The sequence below is a fragment of the Arachis hypogaea genome, chromosome 13 (assembly GCF_003086295.3).
Source record: "Arachis hypogaea cultivar Tifrunner chromosome 13, arahy.Tifrunner.gnm2.J5K5, whole genome shotgun sequence".
Classification (NCBI taxonomy): Eukaryota; Viridiplantae; Streptophyta; class Magnoliopsida; order Fabales; family Fabaceae; genus Arachis; species Arachis hypogaea.
The window spans coordinates 135,157,281-135,174,099 of NC_092048.1; the positions used below are offsets into that span (position 1 = coordinate 135,157,281).

Consider the following 16,819-nt stretch of genomic DNA (forward strand, 5'->3'; position numbering starts at 1 on the left):
GCAGTGGCAGATAAGTTGATATCACTACAGAGAAGATTCCTATGAAACAAAGAGGAAGGCAGGAATGGTCTGGCGCTAGTTAAGTTGGAGGTGGTTCAAGCCCCCAAAAAATTGGGTGGATTGGGGATAGGCGATGCTGTGGTTAGAAACACCACACTACTATTCAAGTGGTGGTGGCGATTTTCGAAAGAAGAATGTCCATTATGGAAGAAGGTTGTGCGCTCTTGCTATGAGTTGAACCCGCATGTGATGTTATCAGCTCAAACATTACCTACTAGAGGGGGTCCATGGAAGGATATCTGTCATCTGCAGTTCAGGAATAATGCTGTAAAAGATAAGATGATTGCGGGGTTGTCTATGGAGGTGGGTGGCGGAAGGAGGACTCGATTCTGGGAAGATCTATGGTTACAAAGTGGTCCGTTAAAGATGAATTTTCCGAGACTTTTCTCCATTTCAAACCAAAAAGGATCAGTCATAGGGGATTGTGGGTTTTGGGATGGGTTAGAGTGGATCTGGAATTTCCAGTGGAGGCGAGATTTATACCAATGGGAGTTGGATCTGGTGGTTCAATTGCATGAGACGTTACGACCTGTAAAGCTGGCACATGATAAGCCTGACAGAATTTATTGGAAATTTGACAAGGAAGGTATATACTCAACTAACTCTTTTGTGCAGGTAGTACAGTCAGAATCTCTCTCGGAGGACATAACTAGCTACAGCTTCACAAGAACCTTATGGAAAGGTTTGGTGCCGCCACGAGTGAAGTTATTTATCTGGTTTACTCTGATAGGAAGAGTGAATACTAAAGAAAGACTGGTTAGATTGGGTATTATGAGTCAAGGTGATAACATGTGCGGATTGTGTAATATAGAAGTTGAACATATTCATCATTTGTTCCTGGATTGTGAGTTTACTTGGCAGGTATGGTGTCTATGGCTATCTGAATTTCAGAGATCGTGGTCTTTTCCGGGCTCCCTAAAAGAACACTATGAGAGTTGGACAGGTGCTGCCAACAGGAAGATAGAGCGTAACAGGTGGCTTATGTGCTTCTTCTCGGTTATTTGGAACATTTGGCTAGAGAAGAACAGACGGATTTTCAATAACAAGAAAGGGAGTGCAGAGGAGGTGTTTCAGCAATCTTTAAACAGCATTAGAGAATGGAGTAGTCTTAGATCCTTTTTGTTGTTGATGGCTATGCCGGAGATAACATAAAAGAAACATTTTATCTACTTATTTATGTTGCTCCACATTATTGTGTTGAGCTCTTTTGTTCCAAAAAAAAAAAAAAAGAAGAAGAAGAAGAGTATAGGGCAATATAGTATAATTTACATTGTTTTCGCGATTACATGGTTACACTTGGAATTATTTTTTATTCTTAAATATCTATCACTTACATTAAGTATATAAATATAAGCAAATTTGGCAATTCGCAGGTGTACTCAAATTCACAGAAGCTACCTCCCTCCCTAACGTTGGAAGCTTCATGTTGCATGCGATGAACATAGTTGAGGTACATGGAAGTGTAGTGGCTTACATTTGTGGTCTGGTCTGGACAACATAGAGTTTCCCATCCCTGATTACACCTTCAATGTCCTGAGGAGAGCCATACAACTTTTCGATTGCGCTTCCTGCACGAGCAATGCTTGAGAGGATTGATTGTCGAAAATTACCATCTGTTATTAATGGGTCAGATGAGTAATCAAGCACCACTTTCTCCTCCTCGTCCATTGGCACACTGTCATAAAGGAAAGTTGGTCATAATGTCATAAAACCTTTTTACAGCAATTGAGCAACAAAACAGGGACGAGGAAACTTGATCTTTTTTTACATCAGGGTTGGTATACCAAAATTTGAAATGTACTTCTTTATTCAGTTATGTACTCTTATCTCTACACAAACTTTTTAAGATAAGCTAATTAAATACCACGTTCAATTAATTTTGAATTCTGCATCTTTAATCCAAGTTTTGGCAGAAATGGTGAATCAGTTCATTCAGAATTTGGGATAAAATGAAATAGTTTGGAGGCATTTTTTTCACTAAATTTATGTTAATTAAATGAAACATCGAAGAAGTGGTATGAAAGGCAAAGGTTTACCTGTCGTAAAGGCCAGCTCCAGCATAACCTTCTAGGTCTTCACCATTGGAATCAGATCGAAAAATAATTGACCGTCTAATGAACAGGCCAATAGGTTTGCTAGGATATCCCAAGATCTAGAGAAGCCCAAAACCATCAGTAGAATAACAAAAAATTCATGCAACAGATGTAGTACTGGTACAGGTAATTTCCCATGTTTACTCTAATTTTCTTTTACTTGATTCATACAATAATGTGTGATTGTGTTGGTGCTAGGTTATTTCCCCATATGCAACACGTTCAAATGATCTATGTAGTCAATAATGGGAAAATGCTTGATTGTAGTAGTTGTCGTTGTGACATAATCTTAAAAAAGAATGATAACTAAGGATACGGATTTTACTGAAAAAGAGGGGTCATTAAAAAATTACCTGAGGGGAGTTCAAATCATGTTTTTTGCTTATAAAACTCAAAGCGCGTCCGGGATAAGCTCCGACGAGTGTTTCTCCGAGCCCCTTTACCACCTATGTCAAAAAATTTTGACACTTAATGTCTTGCTGCTTTTGTCCTTTCAATTCTTTTTTCAAATAAATATGTATCTTGAAGTGTGTGGAGGCATAAGCTCAAAAACATAAAATCAATTAATTATACCTCAGCATATATTTCTGATGCGTCTCCAGAGGACGGATTGGTTGTGTGGATGACAAAAGCATAGTCCGCATTTATCACTTCCTGTACAAGGACAGCCATGGAAAGATACTCGTGGTCGAGTTTTACTTTTCTTGTGCTGAAGTATGCTCTTTCGTTCCACTTTGAGCCCCAGACCTTTTTGGAGAAACAAGAAGAAAAAAATCACAGAGGAGCATTAAAAAGATAATTTTTCCTAAAATTTTAAATCAAGTTGAACAAATCATCTTCAATTACAGTCGACATTTGTTTGATCACACATTGCTAAAACGTCCAACTGCAACAATTTGAGAAAATTTAAGTAATTCAATGAGGAAAGAGGAAAATCAACAGAGCAGATTTGCTCGTAAAATTGTACTAGAACTGAGTTGAGCCTAACCAACCTAAAAGCGAACTCTAAGGGAGCGTTGGCCAAGACTTAAGTCTATCTAGTCCTTATCTCTAGGCAAGGTGGGACTCTAATGACCTGGAGCATGAAATTTGATTGACTAGACATATAAAGGGTAGACCAATAAGGCAATAACAACAATTAAACATACTTTGATACCATATTACGGAATATACTTAACCCCAAAAGCTACCTATAGGGGAAAGTTACACATGACTTATAAAAGCTACCTATTACAATGATATTTAATTATATATTAACATATCAGCGAAAGTATGTGATATAATCGATTACATAGTAAATCTTCTTATAACGACAATGTATTAAAATTATTCTCTTATTTGTAATTACTAAAGCTAATTATTTTTACAGTTACGAAATGTACACTAAGCATTGACTATTGACTGATATACTGTGAAAAAAATTGTCTTATATAAACTTTCTAGTAATTTATTATACAAAAGCAATTTTTCTTTTATACAATCTAAACAAAACATATTATCAAAAAATCACTTTTTATTCATCGAAACATTAAATTGAGCTTATCATAATCGATTATAAAAGAAAATCTATTACACTTGAGAAATTTTAGTGAAACAACTATCTCAGTTAAGAAAAATTGTACACACGTAAGCCTCACCTTTTTTATAGCTTTCCATGCTTGCTCCCAGCGCTGTTCCCCTTCATCACCTGGCCAAGGCATTCCAGAACTCTTCATCTTAGTTTTCAACTCCTCTACCTGAAAATAATATCCAATTAGGTAGGGATAGCTATATAAATCAAATAATGCCTTCAGGATCTATCAAAAATCAAAAACCAGATTTTCAATAAATTTGTTTAGACTTTGGCATAAGACCTTTCATATTCAAATGCAACTATAATATTCAAAAGAAAGAGATATATTCCTTGTGACATGTAACTGTTATGCCTAATTCTAAAAAGAACATACCAACTTGGATGGTGCATTCAACTCTAAAACAGTTTCACGGATATCCTTGAGGGCACTGAAATCCTCTTCAGTTAACTTCCTTTTGAGAATATTGATCTTATCAGCCACTGCCTGTTAGTTAACATAGCGTCCAAACTTTCATTTAATCATTAGAAATACTTGCATATAATATTAAAAAATGGGTAAAAGTAATAGCTGTTGCACATGCATTTACAAAATTTCAGATATTGATTCCAAACAACAATAAAGGTTCAACATATAAGTTTGCCACTGCCAGAACGCTATCTTAATACACCTAGACTATAATAATAAATGAGTAACATTTTGTCATGAGAATTGAATTTACGATCATAGGGTTCAAATTCAAATTTACTTCTGTTTGTGCCTGCATGTGTATATGTGAAGAAAACCACAAAGCTTGATATAAGAGATAACATGCAGAACCTTATTTGATTTATCGGATAGAACATGTTCAAAAACTCCAAAAGGTATGGCAACCGAGGTAGGAATTCCAATCCAAGAAGGTACTTTTCCTTTTAAATAACCAATGTTACGCGATTTAGCTCCAACCTGGGAAAGCACAGTATTTCACAATGTTATAATGAAGGTACACAGTAAAAGGAAATTATGTGTCTGGTGTTTGGCCAAATTGATGATGTCTAGAACCAATAGAGACATTAGCAATAGCAACTATAGCTGTTTAAAATTGATGCTACATTTCTAAAATCTAACCATTTCATTGGTGAATTCCTCAGACGAGATAGCATATCTACCGCTAAACTTCTTTCTGACCAAAGATATGGGTGGCACAGAATCACCTTCTTTCAAGTGAGTTGATTTCTTATCAGTAAGTTCACCTTCCTTGACCTCACTGTAAGAAATGAAAAATGAATATAATAATATGAAATAACAAAAGTGAACAATATAAGAAAGGAAAAAAGAAATCCAAATTTTGGTTCCCTGGTGAGAGAATGAAGAGATTGTTCTATTAGAAGACATTTCATCTCACATAATGCGATATGGGTACAAATGTATGAACCAGTTAAGCATGTTGAAGACTTGAAAGTTGTTCATATATTTATTCATATTATATAGTTGTTGCTTGATTTAGGATGATAAAAATTGACATTATAATTAGAATAGGAAGTATATTATTCTTTTGCTGTAAATGAAAGCATTAATCTCAATATAAATCCATGAGGCAGATAGGGTTTTCTACCAAGAAATTGTACATGACTCGGTCTGTTACCTATAAACTACATCAGCTGATGTTGGTTTTAAGCGTAAGAGCTTTCCTTTATTTGCTTGGATGTCACCCAGGATATTTGGATCAAAGCACGTAGCAAAACACACCTGAAAAACTTGAAACCTTAGTGCATATGAAAATCTCTATAGCAACAAAAAAATTATCATGCATATAAGATTTTTCATTAACCAAACCTGGGTCTTACTCTGTTGATATATCATCAGACAAAATTTTTCTTTATCAACATGAAATATCAACTACATACTTCTCATTGTATTCAATTTTGCTAAGAGGTGGCATGCAAGATCAACATGGTAATTCTTGTATTATTTATTTTTCAAATTTATTATAATCACATTCAGGGGTGGGTTAAGGGATGGTGCAAATATTCAAGTCTTACCATACTGATAATTGGTCAAGCATTAATTTTATTACCATATCAATTCAAGGAATATTAATGATTGGAAGTTGAATCTACTAAAATGAAGCTAACTTGTTTAAGATAATGACTAACTATAAAGTTAAGATCTAGCCTGAGTGCACTAAGATAACTAGCAGTTTGACCAGTTCCTAATCTTAGAATATTCATTATACGTGAGGGCAAATTATTTGGGTACACATACACTGACGACGCACCAAATTAGACATAAAATAAACAGTTTCATCATTTAATGTTAGCAGCGTTAGATAGTTACAACAATAAACCTGGCTATCCAAACCATTCTACCTTGCTGTTTCTTGCTCGTACAGAAACATGAGATAGGACATCTGGCATGTCGGGTGTCAGCACAGCAACTGTACCATCTGGAATTTCTTCCTCCCCCTTAACACTCTTTGCTACCAAAATGGTCGGCCGCTCATATGATTTGTTCTGAACTGCAAGCAACTCATCCACAACCTCAACATATCCAACTGTTTCAACTGGGCTAATGACCTGCCAGCTGTTCCAGACAAGCTAGAGTTGGATTAGAAGGTTATCACTGTCAAACAACTGAAAAGTGATATGACAATATAACATGTAAATCACATTATATTGAAGGAAAAAAAATCAGGGAATAAATTTGAAAAGCATGATTCATTCCACCTCCCAAGATTCGCTGTCTTTCTGAGTACAGGATCCAGTCTATTAACAAGAGTAGACAAAGAAGCAGCCGAGCCAGCACGGATAATTTCTTCTGTGAATATCTCCACCTGCACAAGGAAATTTAAGAAGAGAAACAAGGGGGGAAAATGGAAAGAAGACAGCATGTAAATAAATTAAAAGGACATACAGCCCATCTGTCCACGCCTAGTAGTGATCCAAGGTACTCTGCTGATGGTTGTAGAATCTGATGGTATGACTCTGCCTTCTTTGCAAGTGCAAGGCGCGTTCTGTCAAGAACTGATTTTGCATACAATGCCCAATGACTGTCTGTAGTCTTGCACATACTCAAGGCAATATCCCATCCCTTCAAAAGAAGCCCCAAAAAAAGAAACAATAAAATATTGTGGTGGACATTTTCCATTATCTAAACAAATAGATCATGAACATCAAAATTCTATAACATCACAAGTTACTCAGCACCAGTATTTATACAACACCTGTGATATCATACTATTCTTGTCAGTGTTATGATTAGTGCTTAATTTTGCTCGATGAGTTTATCTATATACTGCTGCTGCTAAATGAACATCCACATTTTTTGTAAGCAATAATCTAGATTATTGTAAACTGTGTAACTGACCAAGGGAGAAACATATTATTACATAATGAAAAACTATATAAAATAACAAAGGTCATGAAAGAGCTGAGTAACAACCTAATCACACATATATTTATGCTACCAACCTCCTTTCTAATTTGGCACCATCTATTATATTTAGCTTGTATCTAAAACAAACAATATGTGTAAAACAATCAGTCAAGAAACAGTTTTCCTAAAAGCTCATTTAATAGTTTTATATTTAACATGCCCCTCGTGTAAGAGCCCCTTGGGCTTAAAGCATGGGCAATACATGGTCATATCCATAGGCAGCCAAGATTGAACTTTGCATTACTTAGTCTAGGCTTTGACATTATGTCAGAAACCAACACTATTCAAAGTTAAGTTGTAGCTGAAGGTTCAAAAATAGGGTGGCCCAGCACATGAAACTCCCCATCAGAGGATGTAGGTAAACTTTCCCTCATAAGCAAAGAGGTTGTTTACAGGATTTAAATCCCTGAATTCCAGGTCACAAGACCACAACCTTACAGGGTCTCAAATGGTTTTATGTTTAACACGTGCAAAATTCATCCTTACTGACTTACTGTCATGTCATAATATTTCAGATGACGGAACAAAACTAAGTTTTTACAAGCATAACTCTGCACCTTGAAATCATGACGACGACACTAACAAGAAATTAAGCACAAATAAAATGTACATGAGCTGCAACATCATTATACCTTCAAACAATAGATAAGATCCTCATTGTCATCTGATGAAAGTGCAAGATTTTCCAGGACCAAGGATATGAAGTACATTATTTTCTGCATTGTCCATACATCAAATCAGAGTATTCTCGGTATATTTTAAGTTCATATATACACACACACACACACACACACGTGTGTATATATATATATATATCTATATATGGTGAAATCATCTGTGGCTACAGAATCAATGACTATAGTGGCTATAATTCAACATTAAATAAATACCATAGTAAAAATTAGTAATAAACTTTTCTTTTAATGAATACAAACATCATTCAAAACAAGGTCAAATATTGAATAAATCTCCACGTCTTGTACTCCAGTTTCAAGACCACTCATAGCCACTATAGTTAACTAATTTTCAAGCCACCCTAAACCTCCCCTATAAACTTATTTTGAAAGAAAATAAAGTTGGCAAGCAGAATTTAAGAACAATTAGGTCCTTAAAATAGGGTCACCTCAGGTCCAGCATTGTTTAACTCCTCATATCCCCTTTCCACTGCTGTTCTAACTGTAGAATCAAGAGCAACATCCAAAAATAGAAGATCTTTCAGACGACTTTGGGATTTACTGAGTGATGGTCTGAGTTCTTGGCGAGCCTCCAGCAAACCCTATTGCAACATATATATTAGAGGGGAAGTCAACATTATATTTTCAACAATAATGAAAGAAAAGAAAAGAATATGCACTGTATCCAAGCAACATTAACCTCGAGAAGGGGTTCAACATTCTTATCTTCAACGTGTTCCAAGACATACTGAAGTAATTCCTGCTTAGACACAAGTAACAAGTAATTTTCAAAAATTCAGAAGGCATAACAGCATCACAAACAGTCATATGAAAAGTTAGATAACATTACAGGAAAACCAGAAGGCAAACCAGACACTGGATTTATCTGCACCCCAACCATGAAGCCCTGACCCTGAAGAAAAATAAAGCATAAAAAAATAAAATGAGGATCTGCCAAAATATATACAGATGATACCCCGGGAAGCAGGTGTATTTACAGGGTTGTTACCTCAGCTTTGTAGCCCATGCAATTTGCAATAGCAGATTCAAGATCTGCACCTGAATGAACTGCCTGCATATGATGTAACCAAACCATAATCGTCACTTGGCAAAATATAATCTATAGGTGAGCCAAATGTGTCAAGTAACAAAGAATTGTAGAAAAACCACCAACAAAGGAATGATGAACAAATATTGCAATAATGAGCTCCCCTAAATAATGCAAAGTAGAAACCAAATGATGTGTGCACAGCAACATTTCTCTCATGATCAGACTCAATGTACATGCATCCACATTAGAATATCAACAAGAATATTGCAAAAAAGGAACAAGAAAGAACAATAAAGTGCAACCGTGGAAAGAGAAGAAAAAAGAACAAGAAAGAAGCAAAACAAAAAGCGGAATCGATGCCACATGTATGAATCTAACCTTCAAAGTCCTCATGTAATGTCCTAGATCACGCAGAAGACCTTCCTTTTGATCTCTTCTGAAATTTGGTTCAGAATGGATGGCACGGTCATAGCTTAGCAAACGTTCTTTTGTTATTCCATTGTCATTCAATGTTTTCCAGTAGACACCAACATCAAAGTCATTGTTTATATAATCAAGTAGTGCCTGTAGAGATTTACCAAAATAAAAGGTGAGAATGATAAGGCAAGCCACAAGGAATGAGAGAGATCAACACCTTCATTACCTGACAGATAACAACATCATCTGGACTAGTGTTATTGTGCAACTTCTGGTGCCATTCCTCCATCATTCCACCCTTGCAATCATTGTTTCTCTGAAAATCAGACAGAAATATTCAATGTTATTTAAGATCAATATATGACGACAGCAGGGGAAAAAAATCATACATACTTGGATAACAAGGATTTCATCTCGAATTCGCTGTCCGACATCACCTTCACCTCCACGACCAACAGTAGACAAGATCATCCTCACAAGTTCCCGATGCTGTGGATAACTTGCATAAACATCCTGGAGCAAGTCCGTAAGCCTATCCTGCGCTTTACTTATCTCACTGTTCCAGTAGGCAACAGTACTTGTGATTAGAAAAGGGGAAAAAAAAGCACAAATTTATGACTAAACCAACCAAATCTAAAGCAGAAAGTCAGATATTGTGATTCATGTTTTCTACTTTCCAGAGGGGGGTTAAAAATCTCTTTTGTCCAGAAGTGCATATACAAAGTGATAATAAACATTTTTATAGGAAGTTTACCGTGGCTTCACGTTGTAATTTTTATTCCATATGAGCTGCCTCGTAGCCATGAATCTCATCCACACTAAAATACCCGCGAGACCCAGTTGACCAGAATTTTTGGCTTGATCCATCAAATCTGATGCAATGTTAAACCTGGGGGGAAAATTGTATGATTGATCAAGCAAGATCCAACTGAATAAACAATATCCTAAAAAATACTTTGGTAAGCACACTAAATTAGCAATGATGCTATGTTAGATGTTGATGAAGGGCAAATTTTCAAGATCATGCCATGGATTCATTAGAAAGAAAATAATATGCTAAGGAATCCTCATTCAGGGACAAATAAAAAGGGAAAAAGGGGGAAGATAAAGTTCATACCGAAAGAGACTAATTATTTGGAAAAGAATCTACACTATGACCAAAAAGTAAAAAAGAAAAAAAGTGAGAGGAATAACCTAGGAAACTCCCTTTGTTTACCAAATGTATGATTACTTCCTTTCATGCGTGTTTAGGAGAAGCATTATTTTCAGCCATGTTAAGAACATATATGTGTGAGCTAAGCCTTTGATGTATGCATGCACATAACACAGACATAATTTGGCAGTTATATTTGTGGCCCAGGAATTTGCCTTTAAGGTTACAAGTATGTTTTGGAGATTAAGTATAAATCATAGTGAAAATTTAACATAACAAGGTCATGTTTAGGCAGACAAACATGGTCACATGGGAATTGCAAATATATTCTATTTTGGATTTTTATACAACAAAGTAATTTAAATAAAGGGACAGAGCAAAGGTAATGTGATGTGAGAATAGATTACTAGGTCAAATAAAAATCTCGCACAAGAGGATCCATTCTCATTGGAGAACCTAGGCCATTTTGCACATCCGTTCCCACAAAGTAATAGCAAATGATTTTCCTAAAGATCCTTGAACGTTGACCATATTCTTGGATTTGATGATATATGATGATAATTCAACAAACCATTAAAAGTCAGATGGAAATAGCAAATGATTACTCACCGATGCATAAAGGACTTTTGTGCCTCGCCTTCCATTTCTGCTATTTTATCCAACAAAAACTTTGCAGTACCCTTTCCATCACCAACATCCTTTCAATGGGGGAAAAATCTTATCAGTTTAGATGATAAGGTTATACAAACCAAGACAGATTGATTAAGTGGAATCTCTGTTACAGTTTCAGAAAGTGTAACCTTTGTAATCTGCTTCTTCCCACCAAATTCAATATAAAAGTTTGAATCATTGTTCTTTATCCAGTTTCCATCTGACTTTAGGACAAACGGTATTCCTTTAAAAGTATCATCTTCAACCTCTATATCTAAGGATTGGACCTGAAAATTAGATTGATATTATTAGCGTTCTTCATCACAGATCTAAAAATAATAAGAGATTAAAATCACAACTTCAGATTAATTTTGAAGGCACCTCATATGAAGGTTGAGATGAAGAACCAGCTTTAAAAGGTGTTTCAGCGGCCTCATTCATTGTAACAGAACCAGGGGGCAGAGTACTTGCAGGGGGCACCTAAGATAACCATGGTTTTCCATGAGAGGATATAGAAAAAACAGCAACTTTAACATCCAAAATCATCCCATCAGAGTTAGAAATAACAAACAAATAGCCAAATACTCACCAACCACTCTCCAGGTGTTGTTCTAGATAAGGCCCAGTGAAGTGTAATAGGCATTTTGGAGTCTGTAGCCAGGTGAATCTTTATCTTTCCAGCATCCTTGGTAACAAGGACCTTAAAAATATGAAAGACTATCAAAATTAGGATCATCGTCTAAAAGAAAGAAGGACCCCCTTAAGAGAAAGAGATGACAAAGGAAGAAAACATCAATGTGATAAAGAATGTCTCACCAGAAGATCATCATCAGCAAGCTTGTATATTGTCTTATTCAAAACAAGACCCTTATCATGTTCTTCCCTTTCCTTGGCATACCTTTCAATTACTCTCAGGGCCTTTGGAGTTTGTTCAACAACACTTTCAGAGACACTTTTAGCATCACTTTCAGCAATGTTTCTGTTGATCAGCTGTGTTAAGTCTCTCTTTTTCCGTTGTATTCTTTCAACACGAAAATACTTTTTTGTTTTCAATTGCTTGGCAACTTTAGTTTGTATCTCTCCTTTGGTAATCTTCTTCTGTATCTCTTCCAGAGAAGAGCCCTTATCAAGTTCAGCTAGTAATTCTCTTCTTGCTTCCTCAAATTCGAACTACGTCAATTGCAAACATTGATTGCAGAAAATTTAATTAGATACAGAAAGCAATAAATGGGAATTATAATTTTGACGATATAAGTAATTAATAATCAAAAGAAAAAAAATGTAAGATTAAAAAGGATATTATAAAGTTACAAGTTGTTGTTCTGGGGAGTAGTTAGGCTTCCCAGCTTTTTCCCAACGTATATAAGCTTGAATCTGTACAAGTTCATCAGGGATGGTCTTTGTTTCTGAAACAGAAGGCTTTGTTTCTGAAACAGAAGGCTCCTTTACTTCAGTGGAATCAGTTTTTTTGGTTAGCCTCTCACGGAGGTCCTGTATAGAAGTACCTCTAGCTACTTCTTCCTGTAGTTCACGTCGAGCTGCTTCATATTCCTCCTGACATAATACGGGTAGAAATCAAATACAGGTAGTAGATGAGCAGACAAAATGTATTAGTTTCGACTCAAGCATAGTAAAAGCCATGGACCATATAGTGTGGATTTTGAATACTAACACCTAAAATTAAAGAAAAGAATTGTGATTATCAAATTCGAGCATGTGGAGGGATTTCCCTCTCATGTTGCTGAAATATCGAAAAGTGATGCTGTATAGATATCTCTTGGCTATTGTATGGAGGACTTTCTATCCTCCATATCCTTGTATTCCTCTCCATCTTAGTGATATTCTTATTTTACCAAGAAAAGAAAAAATAAATAAATAAATCGACTATGTGCATATCTGCTTCATTGCTGACCTTCTCTTGCTCTGGAGTGTACAGCTGTTTACCCTTTCGTTCCCACCTTAGGTATGCTTGAACCTGTACAAGGTCTTCAGGAACTGAAACTTGTTGAAGTATCTTGTCCTTGACTCCTAACTTGATGTGAAAGTTCTCACCATTGTTTTTATACCTGTGTGTAGAAGAAAAAAGGATGATGTTCAATATCACAATCACAATAACATTTTGAGTTCAATAGAGCAGAGAAAACAAGCAATACTATGTAATGCGCACCATTTATTCTGAGATTCGTCAAGTATAAGGAACTCAATAGCTTGTGCAGCAGGTTCATCAATTTCAATTTTAAGGAAGGATGCTGAGCCAGACTAATAAGAGCAAAGTAATAGTAAAAAAATAATCAAATCTATAAGTCAATCAGTATCCTGGAAAGTGAACGGTAAACCTTTTCACTCTTCTAGTTATTAATGGAAACTCACCTTCACAAAAGGTGTTCTAAGAGCTCTGTTCTTGTAATTTTTAGTTCCATCTGGGCGACGAGAAGGAAGTACCCACTTCCTGGAAATAGGAAATAAGTATAAGTGGACAAAATCTTCCTCAAGTAACAAGATCCACTACATGTTATTACTTAACAGTCCAACTACCTAAAACAATAGAGGAATAATTACTGAACATACCCTTGACCATCACAAATAACTCCCCAATGCAAAACCAGAGAGCCACTACTACTTGAAACCTGAATATCTACTACTGTTGCACCTTCTGCTGCTGGAGAGCTAACACCAACCTGCTCCATCAATCACGAGCATCAATTAGCTGACAGATTACTGCATTACATTCCCGTATTTATTATTAGTAAATAAAATTCAGTAGTTTGGGGCAGTTGTCTACCTGCAATTCGACATTTCCTTCAAGGTTGAACTTCCCTGAAAGCTGATCCATGGCAAAAAATGAGTCAATACTCAATAACATTCAATTTCAAATAAGCACATCTTACTGTCTCAGACAAAAGATATACAACACTGGCACTGTAAGCCAGTTCTTGTTATGTCTTAAGAATCAGCTGTTCTCACCTAGGGGCTAACCTTTTGCTTGAAAAAAATTGATCAAGATTGAAGAGTCTTCTCCTGAAGCTAAATATAACCAAATCTTATTTTTTGAATACTTTTAACAACATGCTTCGGCCTTTACATCACGCTTTAAAAACAAGAAACATGCCTACTTCTTTTCCCACACGTAAAAGGTAATCTGAGCTTACACCTTAATTGCAGAATTGCATTATACTAATAAGTAATAACAATGCCTCAGCATCATATAAAAAAAAAAGTGAAAATCACATTTACAATAAAAATAACATAAAATCCGAACGATGTAGCCACAAGGAACATGGTTCAGTACTTCAGTAATAAGTGCTTATATAGGATACCTGAGAAGACGGATTGGTGGTTAACACAGCGCGTGGAATAACCGCTTGATGCCTGAGCTTTCCCATAGCTAACTTGCGTTTCCTGGCACAGAGCCTGTTCCCTCGGAAATTTGTCGAGAGGAGAAGCTTCTTCGGTGGATACGATCCTTTATTGGCGCTCCAAGCTTGGAATAAAGAGTTTGAAGAACCAGCCTTACTTTGATACTCCGAAACCGCTTGACAAAGCAGAGTCTGGTGGAATATACTATGGCTCACACTGTTGCTCATATTCGTGGATCCACTTCTTCCTCCTCCTTATGCTACACAAATCCAAAAAAACCTCATGAGCAACACGCCATTAATCAACGTAGATTATAGATTACACAACAAGATAACTAGAATTAGTAATTGCTGAAATCAACAATCAGCTAATATCGAACGTAAATCAATCAGAAATCGTAAAAATGCAGCGATGCGAAGAAAATAAGGATTCAAGTTCGTGAAATGGAGTGGAGACGGAGAAAAGGAACCTTGTTGAAACAAAGCTTCTTCAGCTGGAAGCCTGGAACTGTATGAGATCGGAATCGTGTGAGATAATGAGAGAGGTGCGAGGAATGGAGAACGCGAACGAAGACGACGAAGAAGAAGATGATGATGATGATGATGACGACGACGACGTGGCGAAGGGGAGAGTTTATTTTTTGTTCGCGCTTTGGAATCAGAATTCAGATTTCAGAAGTGTGAATGAATCATGGATGAACGATAGCTGTTGGTTCGTTCACTCGCTAGCTCTCATGAGTACTTACACTCCGAGATACTAATATCAACGGTGACTGACACGTGGCGGGAAATGATTGCATAGGGATCGGGCGTGGTGGGTAATCACGTGCCTGTCCCGTGGAGACTCGGCTCGTGTCAGAGAGGATACTTTCTAATTGTTAATTTCCGATTTTTTTAGTAGTAACTTTTTCTTCATCCTTGATCTCTCCTTACTCTTTTTGGTTATTTTCGAAAATACCATTCCTCCTTTGATATTTTGTTTGATAGTTCTCAGTTTCTCACTGCTTTAATTTCTCATAATCATGTATACTTTTTCTTTTTCTTTTTTCACAATTATTATTGACCTTCGATAGTTGAAATCCTAGGAGACATGAACATATAAGTCATTAATAATATGGAAAAATATAGGAATCGTGGAAAAAATGAATATATTTCATAAAAAAAGTTTAATTATTTTGTTATAAAAAGTTTAATTATTTGAATTGTTAATTTTTTTTTTACTAAAAATAGGGAGACTCGATCTCGCAATCTCTTAAATAAATATAGAGAGACTATGTCATTTGAATTATAATTCATTGGCAATTATTAATTATTTTGCTATAACAAGAATTTAAAATTATATATAAATATAGAGTATAAACAAATATATGTTAATAATTTTACCAAAGATAAGAATGAGACTCGAACCGCGACCTCTAAAAAATGAGAAAATTAGAATAGAGACATTCTGAGAAATATTTTTTTAAATGTATGAAATATTTTTGTTGATTTTTAAAACTGAAGTTCAAATAATTTATTTAAAAGAATAGTCAATTATATATGACTATTTGATTTTTTATGATTTTTTTAGTCTGATAAATTAAAAATTAATTTATCACATATTAAAATTTTATTTAAAATTTTATTATTAATTAATAAATTATTATATTATTATATGTATAAAATAAAATTTAAATTTTTAATATTTATTTAAATAAATTAATAAATTAATTATTAGATCAACCTGAATTAGTTAGCTATATATGAGTATAAATATGACTATTTTCTTTATCTTGAAAACAATAATAGAAAGTTGAAATCTACCCTAATAAAAACCGTCACTGTATAAAAGTCTTTTAAAATTTTATGTAAATAAAAAAAATGTTATATTATTACAGATTTACAGTAATAAAATATTTTGGTTTGTCTATACTCTATTGGCTTATGTTATACCAATTTTGTAGTTTCATGCACTTGTTCGACCCCACTTTGGTAATTTTAAGAGACCGCTTTTCTAGATTCCGAGTATTTGAAGGATCGAAGATGCATAGATATTTGATAAAATATTATGTGATCAATTCCATCGTATATTTATTTTACACATGATTAATTATGACTTTGAATCACTGAATCAAAGGTCGTATTCAAATATCTTATCCGTCACTGCATTATTATTTATACTCAATTATTAATTTATTATTTTCTCAAGATCAATAAAATCTTAATTCAACACGCTGGCAAATATTTCTTTTCATTTTTGGCCGAAAATGACAACTTCCAAAGAAACTACTATTAAAAACTATAAAACAAGTGTCATCATATAAATGAATATCATATAAACAGAAGTATATCGTCTGATCTTTAAAGTAAAACCGTTAATTATTATTACTTTATTAGTAT

At 35.0% G+C, this 16,819-nt stretch overlaps 1 protein-coding gene across 1 annotated transcript; it reads right to left on the minus strand.

The window, feature by feature from the left end:
• Positions 1-1,304: 1,304 nt before the first annotated feature.
• On the minus strand, positions 1,305-15,211 carry LOC112733868 (alpha-glucan water dikinase, chloroplastic). Its single transcript, XM_025782965.3, has 34 exons — positions 14,911-15,211; positions 14,402-14,700; positions 13,867-13,908; positions 13,653-13,762; positions 13,455-13,533; positions 13,252-13,343; positions 12,997-13,150; positions 12,396-12,638; positions 11,901-12,254; positions 11,674-11,784; positions 11,466-11,564; positions 11,234-11,371; positions 11,043-11,131; positions 10,035-10,169; positions 9,674-9,836; positions 9,507-9,596; positions 9,242-9,427; positions 8,822-8,884; positions 8,663-8,725; positions 8,513-8,572; positions 8,262-8,414; positions 7,771-7,854; positions 6,617-6,793; positions 6,430-6,536; positions 6,073-6,286; positions 5,349-5,452; positions 4,832-4,970; positions 4,544-4,669; positions 4,100-4,210; positions 3,791-3,889; positions 2,727-2,900; positions 2,507-2,599; positions 2,097-2,212; positions 1,305-1,735 (listed from the first exon to the last, which is right to left on the minus strand). The coding sequence occupies exons 2-34, from the start codon at positions 14,666-14,668 to the stop codon at positions 1,531-1,533; spliced, it is 4,440 nt and encodes a 1,479-aa protein (XP_025638750.1). The 5' UTR covers positions 14,669-14,700; positions 14,911-15,211; the 3' UTR covers positions 1,305-1,530.
• Between the last annotated feature and the right edge of the window lie 1,608 nt (positions 15,212-16,819).